A 27,454-nucleotide genomic window follows, 5' to 3' on the forward strand; every position below is an offset into this window, starting at 1 on the left:
CACCCATTGTGATTAGTTGGAACATGCTCTTCCAGATAGCGAGGTTATTTCACTATACCTGTAACATTTAGCTGACCACCGGTTGACAATGGTTATTACTCTTAGCAGCTGCTACCTTTTTTTGCCTACGAACTTGGCGGCAGAAAAGCATATATCGAGCAGTGTTCAGAACATCTTAGTCACCATTTACTTTGTAGAATTATTTTGTAATAGCATGAGAATGCTCCGAGTTGTATGTTATCACGAATAACATTACGGGGCTGTGATAATCGTATACTCGTCTGCGACCGAATCACAGACATGATGTTAAATTCGCAACAGTCTACTCCTTGTTCTATGAACCTAACTGATAGGAGAAGGTAAGTGATAATTTAGTCCTGTAGAAAGAATATTATAACTCTTCCAAACATAACGGTACTTATGCTGCTTATATACAAATTTTCATCCACTCGTGCCCTTGATTTATCCGAAGATTTAAGAAAAAAAAAAAAAAAAAAAAAAATATATATATATATATATATATATATATATATATATATATATATATATATATATATATATATATATATATATATATATATATTGTAAGAAGAGCCTGCCAATGGCGACGAACAATCAGATGGATAAATACAGAAGGCGGAGCATAAATCGTTCGATTTATGTAGCGAGAGATAACAAAGCAGCGCAAATTCTTCATCTTCCCTTACTTTGGTAGGTTATAGTCGAACGTTACGTTAAAACCCACCGGTTACATCCGCAACTGGCACCTGATTTCTCAGGTAGGTGTCATTCTTATCGCTCTATATTTTCCCTAACATAGTGCCCACTCAGTTCAACGGTTTTACTTTTAAAACGTTTGTAGATCTGCAGGATATAAAGCATATTTATATACAAACAGCATATGTAGGAGGCCATAACTAGAATGAACCTTAGACAAATATGATGGGTAATAACATTTGTTAACATCTAAACAAGACCTAAACTCCATTTATTATTATTTGGTATTAGTAAAACTTCTTATAATGACTTATGACTTACACTTAGCCTACTGACAAGACTATATTGTCCATAAAGATCTCACTGAATATTTGCAGATGAATCCACAGTAGGCTTTCTTGATAATGTTCTACTTGGTTTTGCATTTTTACTTAATTTATATATTTTCAATGTTCTGCTTTTGAGCTGAGCAAAATTTTTATGTAAATATATTTATGTTTTATGTGAATATATTTCCATTTTTGGTGTAGAGTGACAGTATTGAAGTTGTTAGACGTAGTCACAGATGGTACTCATTTTTCCCCCAACACACCTGAACCAGTCAGAGATAGTGGTTGTATTATAAAACTTTGTTTAAGGTTTTGGACCAAACAAGATGAGCATTTCAAAATATATTTTACCATCTTACTCAACATAACCATGTATATTTTTATAAATGCTAAAATGCCCATATCTGAGCTAGCTTCATGGGAAAAAATGTGACAAAAAATGAACTGTAAGCACTTAGTATTGTATCAGAAGTGATGTACACACTATTTTTCTCCAATAATAATATTTAGTAAAAATTACTACTTGTGCAATTTTTGTGTATGTCAAGTAAACTGAGTATCTAGGAACTAATCAGACTGCAGACCAGAGATTAAGTAAATAAGTACAGTTCAATTTTTTCATTGTCTGAGCAAGTAGATAAATAATGTTCCAGAGTGTGGAACTGGAATTGGGAACAGTACCACAGTACTGATGAGCACACTAGCCTAACCAGGGATGAAGAATAACTGGCACATTTAGCATTCCTCAACCATGAAGCCCAAGAAAACCTAAACCAGTGTTTCTTTGGGAAGGTCCATCAAATACATGCTGAGACATCTGCAGATGTTTTCTGAATAATACAGAAAATAAGGAGCAAATGCATCCTGGGTTCCTGAGGTTTAGTCCTTGAAACTGTTCCATTCTAGCATACTGTTTATCATACATTAACCAGGCTTCTTGCAGCTTTGGAGCTGGAGAAGAGTCATGCCAAGTCAAGTCTTTTGCCTTAGATGGTAAACCGCAAAGCTGGAAACCTGCTCTTCAAGCGTCCATGAGCATCTGTTTGATTGATGCCTTGTCTGCATAGAGACAAGAAATGTGTTTCACTCCATTAAGGTTCTCGCAGTAGCATCTTATAATCCATGGTCTGTTGCTTTAAAGAGAAATCTGTAAACTCTCTGTGTAAATGACCCTAAATTGGAGAATTATTGACATTCCAAGTGGTGCTAACTTCTTCGTGGCCTTTTTGGGTGTACCTAATAGAGAACATTATTTTTCTTTGAAAATGAAAGACGTGTACAATGAAGCTAGTGGAGCAGATAAAAATATAATTGCATATATTGCATATATAGAATTTATACACTGGAAAATGTGTGGAAATTCCACATTCTTGATCTACAGGCTTGATTTGTGGAGGCGGCTATCTTCACTATGCCAAGGCCAGCTTTTTTGCTATGGCATGTTTATGGACATGCTAGACAGCACAGCCTTCATCACAATGAGAAGCATAGCCAAGTGAATCAGGGGGTTTTCAGGTACTGATGGAGATGTAGGTATATCTACAAAACCTTTTTTGTTTCTTTTCATGCTATTTCCTGATGGAGGGAGAGCATATTAGTATCAAAGATCAAAGCCTCTAATATTTTGAAGGAGCAAATGTTCATCTAACAATTCAAACATGCCTGTGCTAGTATCCTGACTTTTAAGGAGCCCATTGAGAGGACACAATTTGATGTTGTAAGCAGATGTTAGAGCTGTAGATTTATCTATTGGACATATGTTGTACAAGTTTAGATCTGATATTACATCATGAGAAAACATGGATTTTAGCACTTCTTAGTCCTGCTCTACTCAGTACCCTAATCTAAATATAGGAAGCTGACTTCCATTTTCCAAATGTGGAAGCATTATATAAGTGCATAATATACCTTTAACATAGCTTGAAACATAGCTTTGTAACTTGGCATAAGTGCTAGTAAATGACTGTAAATCAGTTTTGGTTACTACATTTCAATAAACATATGAAAGCAATGAGAAATGGGGCTCATAAATCAAACTAGCCTTGAAATAATTCATCCTGTCACTTTGGTACATATCTTTTCAGATTAACTATGCCATGGTATTTTGGTTCCATTCTTGGACTTGGTCCAGTGTTGTAGACTTAAGCTTGGGGATAGTCATGGATGGATGCTGGCTCATTAGTGAATGCACAGAAAGATCTCTGTTCTTCAGTGACACAGGTGCAGCTCCCCTAATGTAAAGAGGAAATGGCTTTCCCCATGTGTGCGCAACTGTATACATGGGATGGTGAGTGCATGTGGGCATGCATGTGCACAAGCATGCTTGCACTGGATGTAAGATGGTCATTATGGATTCATTTAGTGCAAGGTTCAGTTTCATCACTGCCCCGGGGGCCACATTAAACAGGCCTGATCTTATTTCCAGTAAGGCTTCTGTGCTCACATGAGAACATCACACTGAAGCATGTAAGGTTTATCAGGGACAGACTTCTGCTGCAAACAATTTGTGTTTGACCTTTAAAAAATCCACGAGTAGTCCACTGTGTGTAATTTTATCCAGGTGCCTACTGCATTTACTCATTACCAAACTCACTGTGATCTATTCATGTGCTTTCCATAACTACAAACTTCATAGCATGATGACATTAACTACTAGAATGCATTTACAGTGACTGTTAGGGAGTCACTGGAAAACTGGCTTGTGTATAAAGCACTGAGTAGGGTCTGGCTGTGTCTGTCACCTACTGCATGGCTAAAAATATCATGTAGTGTAAATCAAACTCTGCAGCAAACTCAAAGCAACAAAAACCATTCCAACGCAGCTTCCATTCGCTGTGGCTATATAAGGTGAAGAGGAAGTCAGTTCCTCAAGGCATGCTTAACAGTTGCATTGTTTAATTACACACATCATAAGATTTTTCAGTGTTTTGCCAGATGTCTGATCAAGGTTTTATAACTGTTCACAATTTCAATTTCAAAGTTGTCTGATGCATCTCAGAGGAGTCAGTGTATTATAGATCGCAATGATTATGAACTGCTTTGGAAGGATGCTGTACTTATTTAGTGTGGCAAGCACGTTCATATCCATTTACCTCATCGGCATCTTTTCCCATATTTGGTTATGTGGGCCTATACCAGTGTGCAACTCCATCACCTTCCTGAACCCCACTGCTACTGTATTTTCATGCATGCCTTAGGAAACAAGGACTTACTCATAAATTAGACCCATGGCCATTGATTCTAGGCATCTCTGACAGGGATCCCTATAACAACAAACCTGTCTCTGGATGGAACACAGGGCAGTGGGGGAGTTAAGACACTTCCAGCTTCTAATTGCTCCTGGTTCTCATGGAATCCCATTCCTTCTGAGAATTGTGGATTGCTGATTGCCAGCACTAATGCTAATTACAAATGAAAAGGGAGTTGTGTAAGATTTAAAAAGACATGATTTTTCATGATGTTACGAATGAGCTGCCAAATGTGTTGTGAAAAAATCGATTTAATTCATATTGCAGTCATAAAATCAGTTGCTGTCTTATCTGAGGGACAGGATCTCAGTGAACACATGTGACTGTATGGTGCTAGTGGTGGAGTTCTCTTCAAGGTGTACAAATGTGCATGCAAAAAATGCATGCAAAATATCCAGCCCATATTTGGCTATATGTAGTAGAAATACTCGAAGCTTTGACCAAGTAGCAAGACTGATGCTGCAAGCAGGAGAAAGATGCCTTTCTGCTTTGTTCTTCTCCCTGTGTGACACATCCATGAGGAGGAGCAGTCAGATGGAATTCATATAGAGATTTATCGTTGTTAAAATATCTAACCCACTGCATCAGTGGAACACATTCACGTGGAAAAAGAATGTTCACTGCGACTCAGCTGGTCAGTTTCAGTGATGAAGCTGAGCTGTACAGATCCGGTTTTTGCACCATCGTCTAGGAATGCAGCGCTTTGCAGTTCAGCCCTCATGTGCCGCTTGCAGATCCACCATAATGAATGGGCACGCTGAAGTGAACTTATGAGAAACATATTTGACAGGCAACCTGCTCTGCCCAGCCGCCTCACAGCTGTCAGCATGTGCAGTCTCATGTTTCCCCCATATTTCCCTTTGATGGTTCCAGGCATCCACGTTAACTATGTGAATGATGTTTTGTTAATGTGATGAATCTTCTCTCATGCAATGTAACTGCAATTTTGTCACTGTATAAATCAGACTAGGAACAGGTAGTCTGTCAGTGGATTAAACCGGCACAGCTGGTTTTTGCATCTCGGTTAAGCACATGTAGGTTTCAGCTCGAGCACACAGCCTCACCACGAAGTGCATCCTGGCCGTATGCACTTGTCCTGTCTCCGTATGATAAACCTTTACAGCAGAACCACAAGGCAGCCCATTACTGGGCTTGGAATATCTTCAATGTACCTTACTGCTGTGTTGGATTGTCTCATTGAACAGGTTTCCGAGGACAGCAGACCCCTGCTTTAGACATCTGTGAGTTTAGGAACTGAATGAACCCATGGATAATGATTATTTCTGCAGATATTCATATTGGATTTCCACAGTTATTGTCCATTGTTCCTGGAAAAGAGTTCCCTTCTATATGGCCTTTGCTCATGAGCGGGAAGTTTCACTGAGCCGGGGGTAGGTCACTGAACGAGTGGAATTCTGATTCCAGCATTTTTGGAATTTCAAGACCACAAGAGGGAGAAGTATGGCAAGGGCAGCATGCCCAGAAACTGTAATCAGTTGCAGATGTGTAAATTAAAATGTGTCCTCAGTCTGTGTCATGTGGAAATGATTTGTAAGCTTGATCCTACCTTGTGGTAGGAAGGCTGGACAGGATGGCAGAAAGCCTGGGAAATCTATAACATGTCCGGCACAAATAAGCCAGCTCCCTTTCTTTCCTTACAACTTTAGGGAGTGCAAAAAGATCAGATGAAGAGGCAGAGTTTGAAAGAGACTGAATTCCTTCATACACAATAGCTGTTCATACAGATGTTACAGAGGTACATTAAATCTTTTAACACGAATGGGTTTATCTTACTGTCAAGACCGTATATAATAGAGACCTCATTTGCGAAACTTATAAAATAATGAAAACAACTTTTTTTTTTCTGTGCAAATCAGTAAAAAGATTGCACCCTCACACCTCAGTCGGAGCAGATCACGTCTCTTGGCCGCCAGTGCAGGCCGGGGCTGTATGTCACCCGATCAGCGCTAGAAAGCTGCCTGGCTCTCGGGTACATGAAGCCTCTGTAGATCAAATCTGCAGGTTTGAGCACACGACGCTGGTGCTTGGAGAGGGGCCACAGCAACAGATCCCAGGACTGTGGTGGAGGTGGCTGTGGGGCATGGCCCTCACATCATGGCGGGTGGTCTGGTCGGCTCCAGCGCTCTGGCGCTGGGACACATGCCAGGCACTGGATGGCCGCAAGCAGGGGGATCTAGACCCAGGTCTTCCTGCACTTAAGACTGTATTCAAGTCAGCTGTGTTGTCTGTATAGTGGAGAATCATATAGTGGAGCTTCATAGAAAATTACCATTATGTCTTATACAGAACCATTCTTATATTTTAAAGATAATTGTCTACCACTTGATTTCAGCAGTGCTAATAATGATTTTTGACTGTAGAGTTTTAAAAAGACATGAAGCCCATTGTAACAGTATCCACCAAACAGATGAAGGTGGTCATGCCCTGGTCTATAAGAGGAATGGAGTGCATCCAGTTGACCCTCCCACAGGTTCTCTGGGTGAGCAGCACTCTGGAGGTAATGACACATGGCTGGCATGCGTGATGCCCCCAGGGGAGTAGGCCTTCATGTCCACATGGAAGGCCCTGGCTTCCCCTCCTGAAAGTTTCATGAACCTGACAAAAATGCTGTCAAGAAACATTCAATATGCTGGGAAAGCAGTCGCTCTTTCCCCATGGGTGCATATAAGGATTTAGCTGCACATTTAAGGATTAATTCATTTTTAGTTGTGTTCCTGTTAGGACTGTGGGGGTGAACTGTTCTTGAGAATTCTCAACTGAGTCACTGCTACATTCCCCTTTCCCTGCTAGGTACAGCTACTGTGTTCTTTTTTCTGTCCATATTATTGCTTAGATCTGACCTTAGGGCAGAGTAGGGAGTCTTTTCAGTCAAATCTCAGTGTTCAGTGCAATGAGCACAATAACCCCTATTAAGCAGAACAATCTGGTTTTGGTTTTGCATCACATTGGTTACATCTAAATCCACAGGGAATGTAATCAAACCAGCCTATTGTTTAACTGAAGTATCCCAGTGCTTCCTAAAACCTTGTAACATTAAAAAACATGCAGGAAACTCAAGTTGTAAACAAGAATACACATACACATTGCTGATTTATTTTTATTCAGTCTTTATAGCCAGAAGGTCTGGAAGTGGGCTGTTTTTATTGGGATCCCTTACCCCATCTTCTGCTGGACAGAAGTCAGATATTGCATATCTAGACCCCACAAACCATGTGCTTTGTGTTTGACCATCCCTAGTAGACCACACTGTCCCCATAACGTACCTCAGGCTCACAGCCAGGCAGAAGGTATGGCTGAGCCCAGCATGTAAGAGCTTCCCTCGTTCCTCATCACACTCCGTGTCCGAAGGCGGCTCTGCAGGGTCACACCACTTCACTAAGTTGTTTTCCCTGCTCCTCAGGAAAGGCATGATAACAATCTCAGCAGAACAGTGGAAGTGTGTGCTGGTGTGGCGCTTCAGGAGTGGGGCTTATGATCTGGGCACGGCAAGCCTATTATATAAAAAGCAGCCCACTCCATTCTGCGAGATGCTTTAACAGGACTGAGCAAGTGACAAGAAAGAGACAGTGAGTGAGAGAAAGAAGTAATGAAGATGGTAGTGGTGTACAGATAAGTTCCAAAATAGCGAAAGAAGGCGAGGGCGATAAGGAGGGTGAGGTAGAGGAGAGCAGCAGTTTGAGCAGACAGGGTGTGCAGGGGACAGGCAGGGTTTGCCTTTTCTGGTAGTTGTCGATGGGATGGAGTGAGCTGGGATGCTGCGACACTGAACTGATATAAAGCAGACAGTGGGAAAGATGCACTGTGGTATTGGTTTGTGGGTCGCATTTTCACTGTAGTGTCATAACCCGCATGCTGTCTTTTCTGTCTCTCAGTGAGGACAGGAGAGGATTTTCCACGTGAGACAGCATGGACGAGGATTTTGAACGCCGCAGGGAGCTCCGGAGACAAAAGCGGGAAGAGATGCAGAAAGAAGCAGAGAAGTAAATCATACAATGTCTTATTGACAAATTGTACTATCTCATTCTTTAATGTGCTCCATATTGAGATTATGCCTATAGAGCAAATCCTATGTCAAAATATTAATGTCTATAGTCTCATTATTTCAAGTGTTATGTAGATTTGTGTAGGATTTCTGAGCAAGGTCAAGTTTTTAATAATTTTAAATACAGCAGGGATCATCTCTAATTGAAGATCTTGCACTTGCTCTCTCTCTCTCTCTCTCTCTCTCTCTCTCTCTCTCTCTCTCTCTCTCTCGCTTTCGATCAAACTTTCAGGCCAACTTGGAAGGGCCTATAATTTCCCAATCCAAACAGCTGTCTCTCAGCTTCGTTGTCTATTCCTTATAAAGGTTGAAGCATCTGTATGTCTTCCTTAGAGAGTTCTGGTGGAGTGCTTGCAGTTTTCACATACAAACAAGCTGTTACAAATTTTAACCATAGGCAAAAAATATCCAGCAACTGTATATAGGAATGGTATATATTGTGGCTTCGTTGATATATTTTACATGACATCCTGTATTATATAAACAGACATTTTAACTGTTTTGGACATTTGTATACTTTAACCTTTTGAGTCCAGCAAAGGGCAGAGTGATCTGGAAAGAAAGTATGAATGTTAAATAGAGCATTTATGGACTGTTATGCATGACTGTCAGTTAGTGGTTGCATATTTATTCCAGTCTTATTTAAAGCAGACTTGTTAGAGTCAGACTTATCCATGCTCATCTGTTTTTACACAATTCTATGAAAATTGGCAGCTGCCAAATGAGTCTTCAGTTTATCACTACAGGGACATGAAGAGTTTTTTTCACAGTCAATTTTTACATGTTTCACATAATCTAATAAATCACAAACACAGATCCGCTCCATACATGCAGGCATGATCTTTTTTCTGAAGTATAAAAACATTAATTGTTGCACTCATGCATGGGTATGACGAAAATGTTTATAGGGTGAGATGGCTCACTTTTTCTAAAAGACAGGATGGCCATGGCTCTCTCGCTCATCCAGGGTTGCTCGATCCTCCTACAAATCCCACAATCCAGCAGGCCTTATAAGGTCTGGCAGGCAGTTGTGTACAGTTGAGGATGACAGATACACTATGCTGTGTGTTTCAGTTGGGATGCATATCTGCCCCTGGAGGGTATAAAACAATTTCTGCTGTAGATAATACATGCAATTTTTGCCAATGGAATTCTATTCAGTCCATAAAAAGTGGAGATGTTTTGTGTTCCTAAAAGGTAATCTGTGGATTACAATTGTTTTAGGTGCATATGTTTTTTTTTTTCCTTTAATCAGACAACATTTACGTGGAAAGATCCTGATTCAGTGTACTCACAGTATGACATGAATGTAAATTATGAATAACAAACGTTTAGTCAAATTAGAGAATATGTCAACATACCTCATTTTCAATGGTATTTGTGAAAGATTAGTCAAAAACCCATTTATGTAACAGTTAAGTTAAGTAACAGGAAAGTGTTGGAAATGTTGTCATGCAGTTGCCAGGCATATATGTGTTAGGATTTTTCTGAAAGTTTCTGTATGTCCGTTTGTCAGCCTCGCTTTTTATTTGCAACTGTGTGTGTATGTCCATGCATGTGCACATGTCGGAGTAGATAGGGGGAAGTAGTGTCTTTGGCTGAACCTCAGGTGCTGATGGTTTAATGGGCCCCATGCCATGTCTCTGTTTCATTCTTCTGGACTGTGACCCTGGACATATCTGTTCACCTACATTCACACCCTGCAGGCTTCAGGGCGCACCTGCGCTCCCACTGCCCAGTGTAACCCACTGCCCCCACTCAGAAAACATCTTCCTTTTCAGTAGAACAAGTTCAATGGCAAACTCAAGCAGTGAGATATCTGATTCCACAGCTGTACACTTCATCATGAATTTTGTCCTAAAACTAAAATATGGATTGCAGTATGCACTGGCTCAGTGAAATCATTCCCAGACAAGTCATTTATGCTGCTGTCAAAAAAATACTTGTTACAAAGTTCGTTTATTGGGGTCTGGTCTGGCGACCATGTGTCTGAGCAGAGAACTGAAGGATGGTCCAAATCTTCTAGCTCAGCTCTAACTGTGCTGATCATTTACAAATAATTGGCTAAATGCCAAAATTTTAATCAGTCTTATGGAGTGGAGCAGTTCCAACCTATATTTTAGGACAAAAAGCAAATAAAGAAAGCAAAATGTGTGTACCCAGGATATAGATTGTAATGTACTAATAAAAAGTGGGTTGAACCACATGAAATGTGTTATTAAGGGCAAGTGGGTCAGTATTTGTTAAAAGTGACTTATGCTGTGTAGACCTAATAGTTATGTTCCTTATTGAGGGTCTGCTGGAGATCCAGATAGTCTGAGCCATTTATGGCAAAACTGTAGAACTGTAGAATTCATCAGACACTCTATTGATGATGGCGTCAAGTTAGCCATGCCTTTCTTGGTAATAGCCTTTCAACTGGAAGATGAATTCTAATTGGCTAAAGACTTTCCTCCCTGGTGGGTGGGATACAAAGGAGAGAAACACATTTCTCATTAGTTTTCATTAATGGATCAATGGAGACATGGTCTTGGAGTATGGTCCCTTTGTTCCTCATTTTTGATGAAAACCATAAACTATATAATATAGAGTGCAACTCTACAGTAATACTACGCCGGGCACTTGTTTGAGAAATCGTGGAGTGTTTATATACTTCGACCATGGAGAGGGAAACTTTATTGGGATAGATGAGTCTCAAATGTAACCATTCTGGTCATGCAAGAAAGAAACGTGTTTATACCACATATATGTCTTTATAGTGGGGAAAAAAATAACATTTTTTTTAGAAACAGAAAATATTCAGTTGGAAAATATTGATGTAAATAAAATTTATTTTCATGTACCCCAAGCTAAATGTGTTAAAGCCTGGAACAACTATGGAAGTGACTTTAATTTCTGGGAGAAGGAATTTAATGCAGGATCATTTCAAGACGCACTGATTTTAATAAATGCAGGGTTGTGTTGCTGTAGCTGCCTTTGCTGCATTTGATGGCCACAGTCACACTTTGTTCACAAAAAAGAAAAGAATATTTCCTCCACCTCCTGGTCACTGGAAGATCCACCAATAGCAGAGCAGTATCCAATTCATAAGGACAAAATCTTTAGTGGGAATTTTCCCCACTGTCTTGTCCTGCCTCACTTGAATTACTGCTCCTACTCTCCTCATCACAAGGTCAAGGAAACACCATAGATGCAGGAATGTTTTGACTGTGGTTTGGATTCTAGGCCCTAATACCCAGCTATGGTGCTTCACACAAGGGAGTGAAAAGCACTACTTTTCCCCATCTTTTTCTCATCTTTTATATTGGTTATTTGCATGGCAAGGCATAGATGTTTGGGTGTATTGTAAATCATTCTTCAGAAGAAATGTTTTCCTTTTTAGGTGATCGGTCCAGTTTGGATATCGCAGCTTTCCTTCTTTCTTTCTTTCTTTCTTTCTTTTTTTGTCCTCTACTGGACTGAATAAATGGATTTGTTGTCCCTGTTTTGGATCATTCCACCGTCCGCAACATCTGTAAATCATCAGCAGGGGGGAAGTCACGTGGAGGAGAGGGGAATAATCCTCTATCAATGGGCCATTCCAAATGCTGCCTGTGCCTGATAAACACTGGCATGTCATGGCAAACTGAAGACAGGCCAGAACCACTCATCAGGGAAAGGGCAGGGGAACGTTTGGTTCGCTGCACTGGTCCTCAGAGATAGTGGAAGGTAACCAATTAGGAATCAACTGTTTGGGCACGATTTGGTGCCTTTCTTGGCTGAGAAAAAAACAACTGCTTCACTGCTAGAAAACAACACTAATGAGATTTTCTCCTTTGGATAACTGTCCAGCCTGCTTTCTGATCCAGTAAAATGCCATAAAAGGAACTTTAGCTGAGTCTGTCTAAGCATCTTACAGGTTTTATGTACATGTTGTTTACATTTCTCTCCTCCTCAATTGACCTACAACACACACTCTCACACACACATACTCACACACGCATGCATGCAGACCTAAACAAAGCCACTGTTTTTCAGGTCCATGTATAGTTTGTTGTTAAACAGTTTTCACCTGGGGTGGTGTAATATTTGTGATTCTTACATCACAGCCAAGATAGTCATTGGCTCATCCCAGTGATCTAATCCAACAGTTAATTAATTTTGCTAATCAGAGTGTCAATGTTGGGTATGTATACTTTGCTGCCTGCCTAGGGTGAGCTACTCCAAATTTGATGATGATGATGACGAAGAAGCTGCTCGAGAGCGAAGGCGGAGAGCTCGTCAGGAGCGGCTGCGGAACATGGAGAATGAGGAGATGAGCAGCACTGCTACAGATCTCAACAGCACAAACAGGTGGAGCCAGATAGACCTCTATAGCACTAACACATACAGCCTCATAGAACTATACAGCACTAACACATACAGTCTCATAGACCTCTATAGCACTAACACATACAGCCTCATAGAACTATACAGCACTAACACATACAGTCTCATAGACCTCTATAGCACTAACACATACAGCCTCATAGAACTATACAGCAGTAACACATACAGTCTCATAGACCTCTATAGCACTAACACATACAGCCTCATAGAACTATACAGCACTAACACATACAGTCTCATAGACCTCTATAGCACTAACACATACAGTCTTATAGACCTCTATAGCACTAACACATACAGTCTCATAGACCTCTATAGCACTAGCACATACAGTCTCATAGACCTCTATAGCACTAGCACATACAGTCTCATAGACCTCTATAGCACAAGCACATACAGCCTCATAGACCTCTATAGCACTAGCAAATACAGTCTCATAGACCTCTATAGCACTAGCACATACAGTCTCATAGACCTCTATAGTACAAGCACATACAGCCTCATAGACCTCTATAGCACTAACACATACAGTCTCATAGACCTCTATAGCACTAGCACATACAGTCTCATAGACCTCTATAGTACAAGCACATACAGCCTCATAGACCTCTATAGCACTAGCAAATACAGTCTCATAGACCTCTATAGTACTAGCACACACAGCCTCATAGACCTCTATAGCTCTAGCACATACAGCCTCATAGTAACCTCTGCATTGTAGAGTTCTATTTGGCTGTATGTCTTCAGTGTCTGTAGCACTAACACATACAGCTTCATTGAACTCTACAGCACTAACACATACAGCCTGACAGAATGAATCATCTAAACACATCTGTTTATACTTTGTTTTGGCACAGAGAGCATATATATATATATATATATATATATATATATATATATATATATATATATATATATATATATATATATATATATATATATATATATATATATATATATATATATGATAATGGTTATTCATGATTTCTTTAGTGTAACAGAAACGGGTTTTTCAATGCTGATCAGCACCCCGGCGACTAATGACGATGACCAAGCTCTCCTGGAGCGCCTTGCAAAGCGTGAGGAGCGTAGGCAGAGGAGAATGAAGGAGGCCATGGAGAGACAAAAGGAGTTCGATCCCACCATCACCGATGGAGACGCAGCCATCAGCGAGGACAGGCCGAGCCGCAGGAGTCCTCTCAGGGATACGGATGAGGAATCAGGGATCAGCTCTTGGAGAGAGAAAGAAGGGAAGAAAGAGGAGGCAAAGGTGCAGGTGCAGGTGACAGTCGGGGTGACAGAGGAGGCTGTGCAGAAGAAAGAGGATGAGGAGGAGGAAGAAAAGCCGCAGACGTCCTATCTCACAGAACAGGTCATTGTCTCAGTTTTAAAACCATTAAAACTGTCAAGCCATTTTGACAGAATGAATGAACACAGTGAACGAATATATATGATTTATGTTATTACTTTTTTAACAGGAATCCATTGAAGAAAAAAATAAAGAAATAGTATCAAGAAGTGAGGTATGGCAGTGCTATTATTTATTTATGGGTTTCGGAGTGGAAAACTGGAAGTTTGGTGTTCAGATTGGCTGCTTAAATTATTTGTTATATTTTGTAGGAAGAGGTTGAAGATCAAGCTATCAGTACAAACAAAGTGACTGAGGAGAAATCAGAGGCAGGTCTAGAGAGTGCAGGTTTAGAAAAAGAAGAGCTTAAAGATAAAGGTTTGTTACCAAAGGAAGAGAGGCAGGCCGAGTCTGTGAAAGAGGAACAAACAGTAGAGGCAGCTTTTGAGGAAGAGTCTGTTAAATCCAACGGAGAAAAGCCTGTGCAGGAAGAGTTGGAGGAACCGTCAAAGAAACCAACTGAATCACTTGCTGCTCCAAAGATACCAGTTCAAAGTGAACCTCTGGTGGGGAAGAAGGAGGTGGAGCAGGTGAAGAAAGAAGAAGAAAAACCTCCTATGCCAGAGGTGAAAGCTGAAGAAAAACCAGAAAGGTCAAAGGAGGTAGAGGTTAAGGCTGAACTCCCAAAGACCAAAGCTGAGAAGAAACCTCCTGTAAAACCTGAAGTTCAGCAGAAGGCAGCAGCACCAAAGAAGATCGAAGACAAACCAATCATTTCAAAGAAGGAGGCTGAAGCGAAAACAGTTTCAAAAAAGGAAGTGGAGGAAAAACCAAAATGGAAAAAAGAGGCGGAAGAAAAACCCAAAGTAAAGATTGAGGAGAAAGTTCAACCTGAGGAGGTGTTTCTCTTGTAGCTTGTGCTTCAGACTCCACAGATCACAGATTTGGCCACTCCATCTGTTCCCCACTTTTTCGTGATTTTCAAACTTTTTGTGGTCACAATGTAGTATCACCGACTTGCAGTCACCTCATTCACCTTATGTATGTTGTGTTCGCAATGGGTTTCCATTAAGAATGGCTTGATGCTATGAGACTGTGGCACTGCTGTTGGTTTGCTGTGCATTTTCCATGAGTGGCTATACTGCTACAGAGTTTTGAGTCACAGGGAAACACAGGGTTCACTCTTATGTTGATCGCTAAGCATGCCTTTACCACAATTGCTAATCGACCTGTTTGGCCTGATTCCACTCAGGAATGGCTTTTAGTTGGCAGGCTGGTCTTTCGTGTGTTCTTTACTGATATATTTAGCTTACAAAAACATCCACTAAAGCACATATGCAACATGAGTATTCTATTGGTAAACTAGTGGATATTTGTAGATCCTGAAGCCATACCTCCTTTCAGGAAATTCCTGATTGGAATTGGATTGCTGCCCTGCTGTTGCTGCTGCTGTACTGTTGTTGTGTTGCACAATGGAACAGAAGACCTTATTGCAATGTATACTAAGTACATCGAGGAATGACTAAACTTGAACTTGAAGATTTGACTTAAAACTTGAACTTGGAAATCGGTTAAGTAATGACATATGATCACTTATATGGCAACCAAATTCATGTTCTTTTTTTACTTCGTAGGTCATGGAGGAGAAACCCAAACTATCCTTTTTGCGTGATAAAGTAAGTTGTCGGTTTCAATCACTGTGCCACTTTCATTGAGCATATTTTAACTAATTATTGCTAGAATGAATATTTCAGTAACTGAAAGAACATATCACCACTTTTTTCATGATAGGAGCAGAAAGACCCAGTGAAGCAGCAGAATGCAGATGACACCTCTGCTAAAGTCAAGATACCTGAGAAGCCAGTGGGGTATGGGCATCCACTAAAGATGCATTTAATATACAGTGAACAACTGAGTGGATTACTCAACGGTTTAGTTGTCACAATTTAAGAAGTCAACATCAATGACTTCAAGAGAACACCTGCGTATCTACATCTGAAGACATCACTTGAATTATTTTGAAAGCATTTGTATGCATATGTTTGTGCATGTGTGTATGTGTTTTGTATGTGTCTATATTCCTGTGTGCATATTTGTGTGTGTGTGTGTCTTGTGTCTTGTGTGTGTGTGTTTTCTAGCCGTGTTGGGCTCCGCACTCCAGAGGTGCAGAAGCAGGATCCCATGGTGAAGCAGGAGGCCGAACGGAAGCTGGTGGAGCTGAAGCGTCTGAGAAACCAGGCAGAGAGTGAAGAGTTTGAGAAGATGAAGCAGAAACAGCAGAGCGCCGAGGTCGAACTCGAGGAGCTGAAGAAAAAGAGAGAGGAGAGGAAGAAGATCCTGGAAGAAGAGGAGAAGCAGAAGAAACAGCAATTGGAAGAGAAGAAGACCAAGGAGGAGGTATACAGTCTATAGAGCTTCAGTTAAAAGTTAAAAATTACACATAAAACTGGATAGACCTTGATGCCATGAAAACATATAGCACAAAATTTCACCTGCGCACTAAATATGAAAGGGGTCAGTCCAGAGCTCTTTATCACTCTCTCCCTACTGCAGCAAGAGAGGCAGAAGATGAGGGAGGAGATCGAGCGTAGGAGGGCCGAGGCAGCCGAGAAGAAGCGGCAGAAGGAAGAGTCCAGTGAGGAGAGCAAGGCACCGTTCAAGTGTATGTCCCCAAAGGGAGCATCCACCAAGGTCAGTACACGACCTCATCAGAATGGCAGTGATGCTAAAGTTGGGGATTCTACCTAACGGCCTGTATTCCTGTGCCCTTCTGGGAATTATAGCTAGATTTTATTTATTTTTTTACACTTTTTATCACATGAGAAACTTTGTTGAACATAAAGTTTCAGGAACATGAATAATGACTAGAAAATGACAAAAATGACAAAAAGAAATGGCAGAGTTCCTTGTTTTGTTCCAGCAAAACAGTTTTATACAAGCTAAGAATGTAGTGCATATAAAGTACTGTAGCTGCTTCTGTCTTCTGTTACTTTGTGGACTGGGAAAAATTTGGTTGCACGAACAAGCTGAGCTTACATTAAATGTGCCCTGTCCAATTTCCGGATTTGTATTTCTTGATATCTTCCACAGATAGGAGAGAAGGCTGAATTTTTGAGCAGGTCAGCCCAAAAAACGTAAGTTCCCATGTTTTATCATTGTCCTTTGCCTGAATGCACTATTGCTTGCTTGTTTGCCTTACTAGCCAAATATATTCATATTAGCTGAATAAATTACAATCCAACTTTTTTAGGACATCGAAGGCGCCACACACTCCAATTGTGTGTAAGATAGGCAATAGGCTAGAGCAGTACACCTCTGCAGTTCAGGTACATGCAACGTGAAACGCACATGCATTAGCACATTTGAATCTTTATACTATATATGTGCTATAACACGTATATATGCTGTAACTCAGCTCTGTTTTTATTGTACAGACTAAGGACGTGAAGTCACCCAAGTCTCCTGTGAAGGACCTGCCCGCAGTGGAGGGTGTCCGCAACATTAAGAGCATGTGGGAGAAGGGCAACGTGCAGAGTTCTGCATCTCCAGGTCCTGCCACCCCTGCTACTGCTTCCAAGGTGCAGGACAGGGCCAGTCCATAGCAGGCCCAGACTAGAGCCGACTCCACGTCACATCCCGGGCCAAAAGAGACACACTGATGAATCTGAAAGGCTGCCAGCCATGGTGTCCTTTGGAGTAAATAACAACAGTGTTCCCTCTCTACACAGGATACTGCTGGAATAAACATCGGTGCGGCAGGTCGAATTAACAGCTGGAAAGCCAAGACTCCAGAGACAAAGACAGCAGAGACAAAGATTCCAGAGGCGAAGCCCGCTGAGACAAAGCCCGCTGAGACGAAGCCTCTGGAGACAAAGGCCCCGGCAGGGAAGCCTACAGGAAGCAAACCTGTGAGTTCCCCAGCTGCTCCACAGATCCATCAGGCCCAGCAGTCCCATCATCTTAGACTGTGCAGAATCTACCATTCTGTGATTAACAGCAGGGCTCTGCACTGCTATTCTGTTCCAGACCTGCAAAATGATTTGATTCTCTCCATGTGATGTAGTGCATACATAAATTACAGGGCGAGAAAATTAGTTTCATGCACTGTTTGAGGGTGTGTTGGCTTCTACAGGGTGAATTACAAGACAGCTCACAACGAGGAAAGATTGTACTTGTGTTGTAATCATATTTCTTCTTGACTGAGAATGAGCGATTAGCAACATACATAAGAAATATGAACATGGGACTCCAGTTTGGAGGATATTCTTGCCAATCAGTAAACACAGTTACACCACCTGGTGCAAATGGGGAATGCCTTAATCCTCATAGAAAAGATCATCAATAATGGGAAACTGATTTCTAAGACCTAAAATATGTAGCCACATGTGCCACATGTTCCACATGTTTCCATCAGGCTTAGAAAAATACTGCACAAAAAACCTAAGTGAGGATAGATGATTGTGTATGTGGAAACCAGTGAAAGGTCAGGCAGTCGGGGCAGTCTGTGGCACAGGTCCAAGATTTCTCTTCCTTGCTTGCCCTCTCCTCTTTCTTATATGCTGTACTTCACACTTGGCCATGTTTATTTTAAGCAACTCTTACTAGTTGCAAGATGAGCCCCAAAGAGGCCCTCTCTCTGTGTAATGTGTATGCACTGAGAAATGAATGGCACTCTTACACTGTAGCCTGAGACAAGAAAGCAACGATCATGGTGACACACGGACTGGGTTGTGTATATGACCGCAGGAGGACAGTCTCTGTGGAGATTCAGTCTGAACTGATACATATGCTCTCAGTTCTCTGCATGAAACATATACTGCAATATAATACTGATTTTCTCCAGGGACAAATTTTTTTTGGAATACCTGTATTTATGTTAAGCTCTACGGCATGGTGCAGGGTTTGGGTGTGTTGGCTTGTCTTTATTCTCTCAGGTAAAGAAACACCAGAAAGAAAAACAGTATTATGCATATGCTATCTTCACATTTATCGGAATATTCCATGGGATCAAGTGCCACAGGAACTCTCTCAGGATGAAGACTAGCTAGAGCTAATCTGACAGTGTTTGTACAATACAGCTTGATAAATTGTACTCTCAGAGCGAAACCTCAGCCTAGTTCACTCACCTTTTAACGGACAGTGTTGGTGGGCTGCATGATGCAGGAGGGCCCTCTAATGGCTAAGGGCTATATTGTACTTTAACTTGAAAATGAACATGAAGATAGTGTTTTCTGCATTGTATGCAAGCTGTAGGAAATGTTTTTTTTATTGCAAAATTATTTTCAAAGGACCATAAAATTATGTTTCCACTGACTAATGTTGAACCTCAGAAGTGGGGTTGGGGAAAGGAATCTTTTTTACCCCCAATAATACCACCTTAAACGTCACTTAGTAGCCAACAAAAATGGAGCACACCAGAAATTAAGTTTAGACAATATTGACAACAATTGCACTATATTCCATTCGAAACTCTTATTGTAATCTGAAAGAACGTGGCCACTTTCATTTTATTTCTTTCAAACAGAACGTCTCTTTTCTTCACCTTGAACACTCTTGTGCTTCTAATTTCCTGATAGCTGGGTGACTTCTTCTCCTCCTTGGTAGCTCTCCTCAGCTCTGGCCTGGCCTGCTCTTTTGCTCTCTCTGTCTGCCGCTCCTCTCCCGTCTCTGGCCTGCCAAGGTAAAACTGCTGTCCCATGCAAAAGTGGCTGGATCGTGTGAGTATGGCTGGAGCCAGATGTGTGACTACTGCGCTGTGTGGTCTCGGCAGGAATCGAAGCCAGCGGACATGTCTAAAACGCGCGGCATGTGGGAAACCAAGGGATCCACCCCTGCCAAGGTAAGCATGGACTTCTAGCTCCTGCCATATTATCAGGACACACACAGGAAGCCACTGGTTTCTGTTTGCTTTGTTTTAATGTCAATCCCATTTGATGCACTTAGCAAAAGCATTGACACAAAGCCTGGTGTCAGGATGGAAAGGTGACAGCTGTAAGTACTGCAGGAGTGCTTATTGTTCACGCTGCGCTTTAGAATGAGAGTGTGACCGAGCACTGTATGGTTATGTGAGTAGTTAGTAGGTATATTATAATAACTTCAAGCTATTAAAGTGCGTTACCCAAAGCTTTTTAAGTAAAATGTACTTTACATACTAAGCTAACATATGATGTACATAGTAGTGATGCAACAAAAAGTATTCAGAAGATGAAATATGATTTAAACCAAGGCACACAGAAGTAATTTATGCAATGTTAATAGTATTATTTTGTCTAGCATTTTAAAGTGGCTTAGAAAAAAAGCCGTAAAATGTAATTATATGCATGACAGCAGCATTACATATTGGGAGTCGATTATTAGTCTGGGATGTGGATTCTTCTGTGGACTCTGTATGATAGATGGATAATTTACTGCCATAGTCTTATTAATTTAATCACCCAAACAGTTTTGTGGCTTTCTGCAAACACTAGCTCACTGCTTCATTTGTTTGCTCATTACAAATAACAACACACAGACACACACACACATGCACAAACACACAAATATATATTCAGGTGATTGAATACTTTTTCACTCAAGGCTGTCAGCCAGTATGTAATGTGTGGTTTGAATTGCACCATTGCAATGCTTGGTGTTGGTTTTCAGTGATAAAGATACTATGGTTATCAAACTGCACTTTTATGCAGTTTTGTAACTTTCCTAAAGTGATGTGTTTTGCATGCCAGCAGTGTAACTAAATGATGTGAAGCCAAATGTTAATTTGTCTCACCATGACTTACAGTACATTAAATCACCCTCTTTTGTCTTATTGGTTTATTGAAGGTGTTTGCAGTCAAGGGCAGATCAGTCACAAATGGTAAGTAATTCATCTACTGTTTAGTATTGTTTTAATGAATCCCAGATGCAGTGTGTGCATATGTACCTATGAGACCTACTCCTTAAAACTCATTGGTCAAAAGCTACTATGTCATATGCATCTCAAAGCTCCCCCAGCAAGTTGGGAGTGTGTTGTCGTAGATGTAATGAATGGTACCATGTCCTGGACTGACCCACAGAGTTGAACAGACTTCAGTTGAATAGAGCTGAACAGTGTGGAGTCTCCTACGGTGCTCTCCATGAGAGCAGAGAAAAGGGAGCAGATGTAGTCAGGAAGCAGTGTGCTCGCCAATGACAGTGGCCCCAAGCGTGGTGTAGCACCTCCCAGAGGCAGTGTAGTGACAGTACACTCTGCCTGCACCTCCATAAATCCCTTGGTCTCACCGCCTCCATGCTCTATATTTACAGGAGTGTCCTTGCTCCCCTGCCTGGGAGCGTGTCCCTGTCTAGCGTTCCTAGGCGCCTGGCCACCCCGGGCCGCGCCGCACCTCCAGCTCTGACGCCATGTCGCATTCCCCATCACAGCTGTTCTCAAGTCATGAGTAACGAAGCTGTTTTAGACCAAGAATGAAAGACACCGCTTATTGTAATGCACATCATGAATGTCTCATACTATGGATTAAAACACCTGAATACCAGGATGGCGGCTCAGAAACTCCCTGTGAGGTTGTAGCCTCGATATAATTCTCTGGTATTGTCCTGCACAGGCTGACAGCTGAAACATCTCCAAAGAATACTGAACATTTGCTAATGTAAAAGGCATCTGAATGTCACATTGGTGCCACTACGTGAGACCTTGGACTCTGTCTCAAGCTAACATGCTTTGAGAGATTCAGGGGAACAGGTGGTGAGAGGTCCCTTATTTCCTTCGTGTGCAGTGTTGCGTTTGGACCATAAGCGAAAGATGGAACATTTTTCTCTTTTGTTGCCCTGCAGGAACAAGGAAATGAATACTACTTCCCGCCCCTTCCGAACGAAGATGAGGTTGCTGCACACGCCACAGATTTTTTTTTTTATACTAAAATGTTCTTCAGTTATGTATAAAATCAGATACATTGTGATTGAATTCAATTATCAGAAACCCATAGAACAGTACACTTACAACTTATATTTTTGTTTTCCTTTTCAAGTGTGCAAAGTAATAACATCATAATACCTGTAGTTTTTTTGTAGCCATCCAACTGCACAACTCTGTTAAAGAAGATGGTAAAAGAAGATCAAACAGAGCTGTAATAGTTGTTGTGTTATTACCATGTTATTAACTATGACCCAATAAGCAAACTGACACCCAGGCTATGGTTTCTCCTGGTTTGTGAAGTAGAATGAATTCCCCTGGACAAATTTAATTGGTTAACAAAAGAAATGTAGGGATGTATCTTGTGTTTTATGTATTTTGACACATCTGGAGTATCAGTTCTAATCACCAATCTACAAAACACTAAATAATCTGCAAAGCACAGTATTTTGCTTACTTTCTTACTATTTCTTGACAGAACATGCCTAATTCAGGAAGTGACATCATATCACAGGTTATGACATGCATATAATACGCAGGTCCAATTTTGTTCATGTTATGCTTTTTAAAGTCACGTAGTGTGCTAGCATATCACATCAGAGCACAGATTTCCTTGTGTCCGTTATCATATGCAGTATTAAAGCCAAAGCCTGTTTAATTTTTTCTTATAAGAGCGGCACAAGCTTTCTCTTTATTAGGTTAATGTTCTCGCTTTACCAAATGCCGCATACATATAATACACTTAAAGTCAGCCTTTCAGACTCGCACATGATTGCAATAATACAAGCAATAATAAGCACATTTTTGCACAACTAGACATATAAAGTCCACAAGTACTGCAAGTTAAGATCTGGAAAATTTCAGTGGTATAATGGCATAATTTGGGCCTTATTGAACAATTCTTAATATTAAAGAAAAATCTGTTTTTGCAACATCCTTGAGTATACTGACTGAATTATCTACAAGTTGTATAACAATTAAAATGGATTTGAAAATTGCCTTGCCTTCTTATCTTCTTATGTTGTTGTTTTTTTTTTTTTTTCATTTGTGGTCTTTTCACAACTTCGCTTTCAGCCATTTTCCTTGGAGATCTAAACTTGAGAACCTCTCATTGCAAGCCATCTGCATTCGAACCATCCCGACATATAGAATTTCAAAGGGGTGAGAGTCAAGTTTGGCTATGGACAAACATAATGTTTGGTTTTAGAATTTCACTGAATCATGTTCGGAAGTCTTACCCAGGCTAACAATAGACCAAGGCCTTAAACACACACCAATGAAAAGGTCTTCTGGTCACATGGTGTTCCAGTGTGTTAACTTGATGACTGGGGCCCACCTGTTTCAACACTGCAATCCAGCAGAGAGCTACTCCTCCTCTGGGAGTTGGGTAAGATGAATTCCACTCCACATCAATAGCCCTTTCATTTGTGATATGATAATTGTTATAATTTGTGAATAATGAGTGTAAACAACTCAATTTGACATTTAAATACACAGTTTTGATTCTTTTGAATATTTTTGAAGACTTTCGTGATGTGAGTTCCCTAGTTGGATTTAATTTTGGATTAAATTTCACCTTATATTGCTTTATTTATATGTTTGTATGCATTTGTACTTCAGAATGCATACTTAGAAATATAAAGAGATGTTTTAATCACAGTTTAACCTCTAGCATAACTAAATAAGATAGAATTGATTATAATATGTAATGTGGTTATATATATATGAACCACATTACATATTATAATCAATAGCACTGTGCTAAAATATCAAAATATATAGTGTCCTGTATGCTCTGTTGTATTTAAAGGAATAATTGGTAATAGATATGGCAGACACTGAAGAGGTTATGGAGGAAGTTCAGTGAGTAAATGATTTTTTATAAAGAATGATTTTGACTGCTTAAATAAATAGGACTACTGCATTTCTTTGAACGCCCTAGGAATAAAGAATACAAAAATACTGATGTTTAATGAATATGATTATAATTAAGTTGGAATATTTTGGCAACAGTGGTAACATGCACACTAATTATGTTACTGTTTGTTTTTTAAACAGGGAAGAAGGTAAGATTCCACAAAAACAAGTGGGGATGGGCAAACATTTTAGACAGTGAACAGGCATTAAGAGTAAACAGTCACTAACAGTAACAGTAAACAGTTTGTGTATGAGATGTGCTTTATTTGCCTCATTTCACTGGATTTTATTTCCATTCTATCCTTCTATAAAACACTAGTGCTATTTAAATAAGGCTTATCATTATTATATTAACAAATTTGAATTAAAGGTCACTGCTTCTTCATATGGTTAGTTGGCTGAATTTATTTATATTTATTTTTCTCAAAATACAGTGGATGATTCAAGATCCAAACCTAAGTAAGATTTTCTGTCTAAATGTTCTTTTCTCTGTCCCTTAATCACAGTGTCTTACAAGGTAAAGCAGATCAACTCTAATTATTTTTTTTTTATTCTATAGGTTTCTGTCAAATATTCAGGCACCAAAAATTCCAGATGGAGAAAAAGTAGATTTTGATGTAAGCTTCTCTATTTTCCAACATTGCGTATTGTACTTGCATTCTCCTTGCAACTGTGAGAGCCCAAGCAGCCAGCGTTTCTGTGTGCCAGGACATCCACCGCAAGCGTCAGGAGAAGGACCTGGCTGAGCTGCAATCCCTCATAGAGGCTCACTTCCTCCAGAGGAAAAAAGAAGAGGAGGAGCTCATTGCTCTGGTCAATAGGATTGTGAGTGTGTGGTAGGCTCATAACACTGCACCCTGCAGTTAAGATTCAGGTTTTATGTTCCAGCTGGGCCACACATGCCATCCATGGCAAGGGGGCTCCCAGGATGAAATCGAATACATTTGTTGAAGCAAAAGGATAGCGACCGTAGTTTCGTGGTGTACACTAGGCGCATAAATTGATTGCTCCACTGGCTGAATATAACAGGAGCAGTGTGTGTGAGCGTGCGCGTGTGTGCATGCTTTCAGGAGAAACGCCGTGCGGAGAGAGCTGAGCAGCAGAGGATTCGAGCAGAGAGAGAGAAGGAGCGGCAGGCTAGATTAGCTGTGAGTTGCCCTGACAAAAGCCCAGTCGGCACACGATCGTGACAGGAACAGGCCTACACGCAAACCTAGCGCAGCCAGGAGTTTGTGAAACTAAAGTTTGTCTGCAGGAGGAGAAGGAACGGAAGGAGCAAGAGGAACAGAGGAAGAAGCAGGATGAAGATGTCAAGAAGAAGAAGGCTCTCACCAGTATGACCCATCAGTATGGAAGCCTTCAGCAGAGGGTGCGTACAATGTGACTAGTGAAGCTGTTTTGCAAGTTGTTATGGAAAATAACTAACGTTCTACAATGTACAAGTTCAAACCACTTGGATTAAAAGTGTAGTTCCTGGGATTTTTAAACAAGTTGAATAGAATGTTCAAAAGTATAGCCAACAAACAACACTTTTTTGACAAGGTTTTTTGAAGAAAGAAAATGTATTCTTAGGCTAGAAAAGGAGAAATAAAATGTGAAAGTGTTACCTCAGAGATGTGCAATCTGATTATGTGGCTGATCTGTTGCCGCACACAATTTCCGTTAGCAATAGCTAGTTCATGAATTGAATGGAATCTTCAGCTACAGCTATGGGCCAGATAGTTGTTGGATGTCCCTGTTATTTGGGAGTTGAGGAACACAGGACAAAGCAGGATGAAGATGCCAAGGAAAAGGTGGATCTCAGCTGTCATCCAATTAGAATAATGGGTATAATATAATAGGTACATGTAATAATAAGTTAGAGGGCAACAAGGCAACAGATAGACTACAGTGTGTAACTGTGCATCAGTAAAACACACATATAAGATGTAGCAAATGAAGTGGACTGTGAATGTAAATTGAAAGTAGGACATAAGACTCCAACAGACTACGTTTTCTTGACTTTCAGGGGGAGGGCCGCAAAGGAGCCAAGAAGCAGACAGAGAGAGAGAAAAAGAAAAAGATTTTGGCTGAGCGACGAAAGCCTCTGAGCATTGATCACCTCACTGAGGACAAGCTCAAGTATGCTGCCTCCAAATCCACAAACATTTCATTTCCAGTGGCACTCACTGCACTGAGATATACACCTTTAGGAAACAGTGCTGCAGAATGCTGAGGTGCTGAGGTTTCACCCTTGCTCTCTGGTGAAAGCTTCCCATCACAATTGTCATCCTTGACATGAACTAGCAGTCCCATGCATTACCCATAAAGCATTGCAGCAGGTCCAAATGTGTTATTTCTAACAAAGAGTAACTTAACTGATCATGTAAGGCTCTGAACCAGCTGTAATGCTGAATGAAACCAAATCTTGGAACCAGATTTATTTTTTGCTTTTGTGAAAAAGATTGAGGCTTTTCTCTGGTTAAGCAGTAAGAGGAAATGAGCTCTTCCTCTGTGTGTGCAGGGATAAAGCCAAGGAGCTGTGGCAATGGCTGACGGAACTAGAGGCAGAGAAGTTTGACCTAGGGGAGAAGCTGAAACGACAGAAATATGACGTGAGAGAACATGCATTCACTTATACAAACCAACATACAAACCTACCAAACCTATTAACCTCATTTAGAACCTGATGCAAATGCATCAAACCTCTCCATTTTAACGTGGGATCGTTTTAATATTTTTATTTTAATATCAGGTTAAGCTTGATAGTTTATGGTTCTCTGTTTCTTACAGATCACCCAACTCCTTGTTCGGGTCCATGAACATCAGAGGTAAGAGTTGAGCTCTATAAAACACAAGAATTTTTCCACACCTTTGGATTGGACCAAAGTTTATATGACTTTCATTTTAAAATATCGGGATTGCTTCCCACTGTCACTTTCAGTATAAAATGCTATTATAGCCTCCCAGGGTAAAAACAAACAAACAAAAACAAAAACAAATAAAAAGCAAAACGCTCTACAAACTAGCACTAACTCTAGTCATGCACCGTGTAGAAAAGCATGTAGAAAGTTGTTCTTGGGAAGGAGCATGTAGGCATTGGGTAACAGATGCCCACACCTGCTTGCTGTATGGTAAGCGTGTGACATGCCTCTCTGACTCTTCTCTGCAGTGCAAAGGGGCGCAGCAAGGTCAAAGTAGGCGGTAGGGTGCGCTAGAGAGCCAACGGCGCCAACGGCCGAAGCCCAAGGATGCAAAGTCTTTTGTGTTTTGCAGTTGTCATTAAAACTAATGCAAGTGCAGGTACAAGAACAAGTTTTTCTTGCTGTTCATTTTCACTTGGTATTTCTTTTGTCTTCAGGATTGACATATAGAATAGTCTTTTTGACCTATACCACCTGAGTGATTAATCATCATAAAGTATTTTTTAAAAACATCTTCAATGTGGGTTTTTTTTCTTTCAGTAGAAAGACTCCAAAATTGGTAGTGTTTTCTATCACAACAAATTTTTAAAAAAGCAAATTAAGTACACAATCTCTGAACATTTCGGACAGAGGTCATTCATTGGCTGTTTCTTACAGGTCCTGCTGATGGAGG

General features: G+C 40.6%; 2 protein-coding genes across 4 annotated transcripts; both read left to right on the top strand.

Moving 5' to 3' along the window:
• Window positions 1-697: 697 nt before the first annotated feature.
• Window positions 698-22,958, top strand: cald1b (caldesmon 1b). 3 transcript variants are annotated; one of them, XM_035532014.1, is made up of 18 exons: window positions 698-779; window positions 8,188-8,295; window positions 12,549-12,689; window positions 13,752-14,097; window positions 14,204-14,248; window positions 14,346-14,939; window positions 15,708-15,749; window positions 15,865-15,941; window positions 16,212-16,470; window positions 16,627-16,764; window positions 17,164-17,207; window positions 17,324-17,399; window positions 17,508-17,651; window positions 17,802-17,981; window positions 19,650-19,753; window positions 19,844-19,912; window positions 20,893-20,926; window positions 21,883-22,958. In XM_035532014.1, exons 2-18 carry the CDS (start codon window positions 8,222-8,224, stop codon window positions 21,988-21,990), a joined length of 2,475 nt encoding a protein of 824 aa, XP_035387907.1. In that variant the 5' UTR covers window positions 698-779; window positions 8,188-8,221; the 3' UTR covers window positions 21,991-22,958. The 3 variants fall into 3 exon arrangements, with proteins under 3 accessions (XP_035387907.1, XP_026869657.2, XP_026869658.2); XM_027013856.2 differs by lacking the exon at window positions 19,650-19,753 and having other exon boundaries at window positions 13,719-14,097; window positions 21,883-21,987; XM_027013857.2 differs by lacking the exons at window positions 14,204-14,248; window positions 14,346-14,939 and having other exon boundaries at window positions 13,719-14,097.
• Window positions 22,959-23,319: 361 nt separating this feature from the next.
• tnnt2d (troponin T2d, cardiac) lies at window positions 23,320-27,172 on the top strand. Its single transcript, XM_027013861.2, has 12 exons — window positions 23,320-23,348; window positions 23,772-23,824; window positions 24,020-24,027; window positions 24,313-24,337; window positions 24,438-24,495; window positions 24,587-24,703; window positions 24,949-25,026; window positions 25,134-25,247; window positions 25,887-25,999; window positions 26,382-26,472; window positions 26,651-26,688; window positions 27,030-27,172. Exons 2-12 carry the CDS (start codon window positions 23,790-23,792, stop codon window positions 27,073-27,075), a joined length of 723 nt encoding a protein of 240 aa, XP_026869662.2. The 5' UTR covers window positions 23,320-23,348; window positions 23,772-23,789; the 3' UTR covers window positions 27,076-27,172.
• Window positions 27,173-27,454: the final 282 nt, after the last annotated feature.

This window comes from Electrophorus electricus, chromosome 12 (assembly GCF_013358815.1).
Source record: "Electrophorus electricus isolate fEleEle1 chromosome 12, fEleEle1.pri, whole genome shotgun sequence".
Taxonomy (NCBI): domain Eukaryota; kingdom Metazoa; phylum Chordata; class Actinopteri; order Gymnotiformes; family Gymnotidae; genus Electrophorus; species Electrophorus electricus.

Coding starts and splice junctions, on each gene's coding strand:
- cald1b (XM_035532014.1), top strand. CDS start 8,222: ATGGACGAGGATTTTGAACGCCGCAGGGAGCTCCGGAGACAAAAGCGG. Junction 14,249..14,345: donor AAATAGTATCAAGAAGTGAG/GTATGGCAGTGC, acceptor TATATTTTGTAG/GAAGAGGTTGAAGATCAAGC. Junction 15,942..16,211: donor ATACCTGAGAAGCCAGTGGG/GTATGGGCATCC, acceptor TGTGTTTTCTAG/CCGTGTTGGGCTCCGCACTC.
- tnnt2d (XM_027013861.2), top strand. CDS start 23,790: ATGGCAGACACTGAAGAGGTTATGGAGGAAGTTCA. Junction 24,338..24,437: donor GATTCAAGATCCAAACCTAA/GTAAGATTTTCT, acceptor TTTATTCTATAG/GTTTCTGTCAAATATTCAGG. Junction 24,496..24,586: donor GAGAAAAAGTAGATTTTGAT/GTAAGCTTCTCT, acceptor TCTGTGTGCCAG/GACATCCACCGCAAGCGTCA.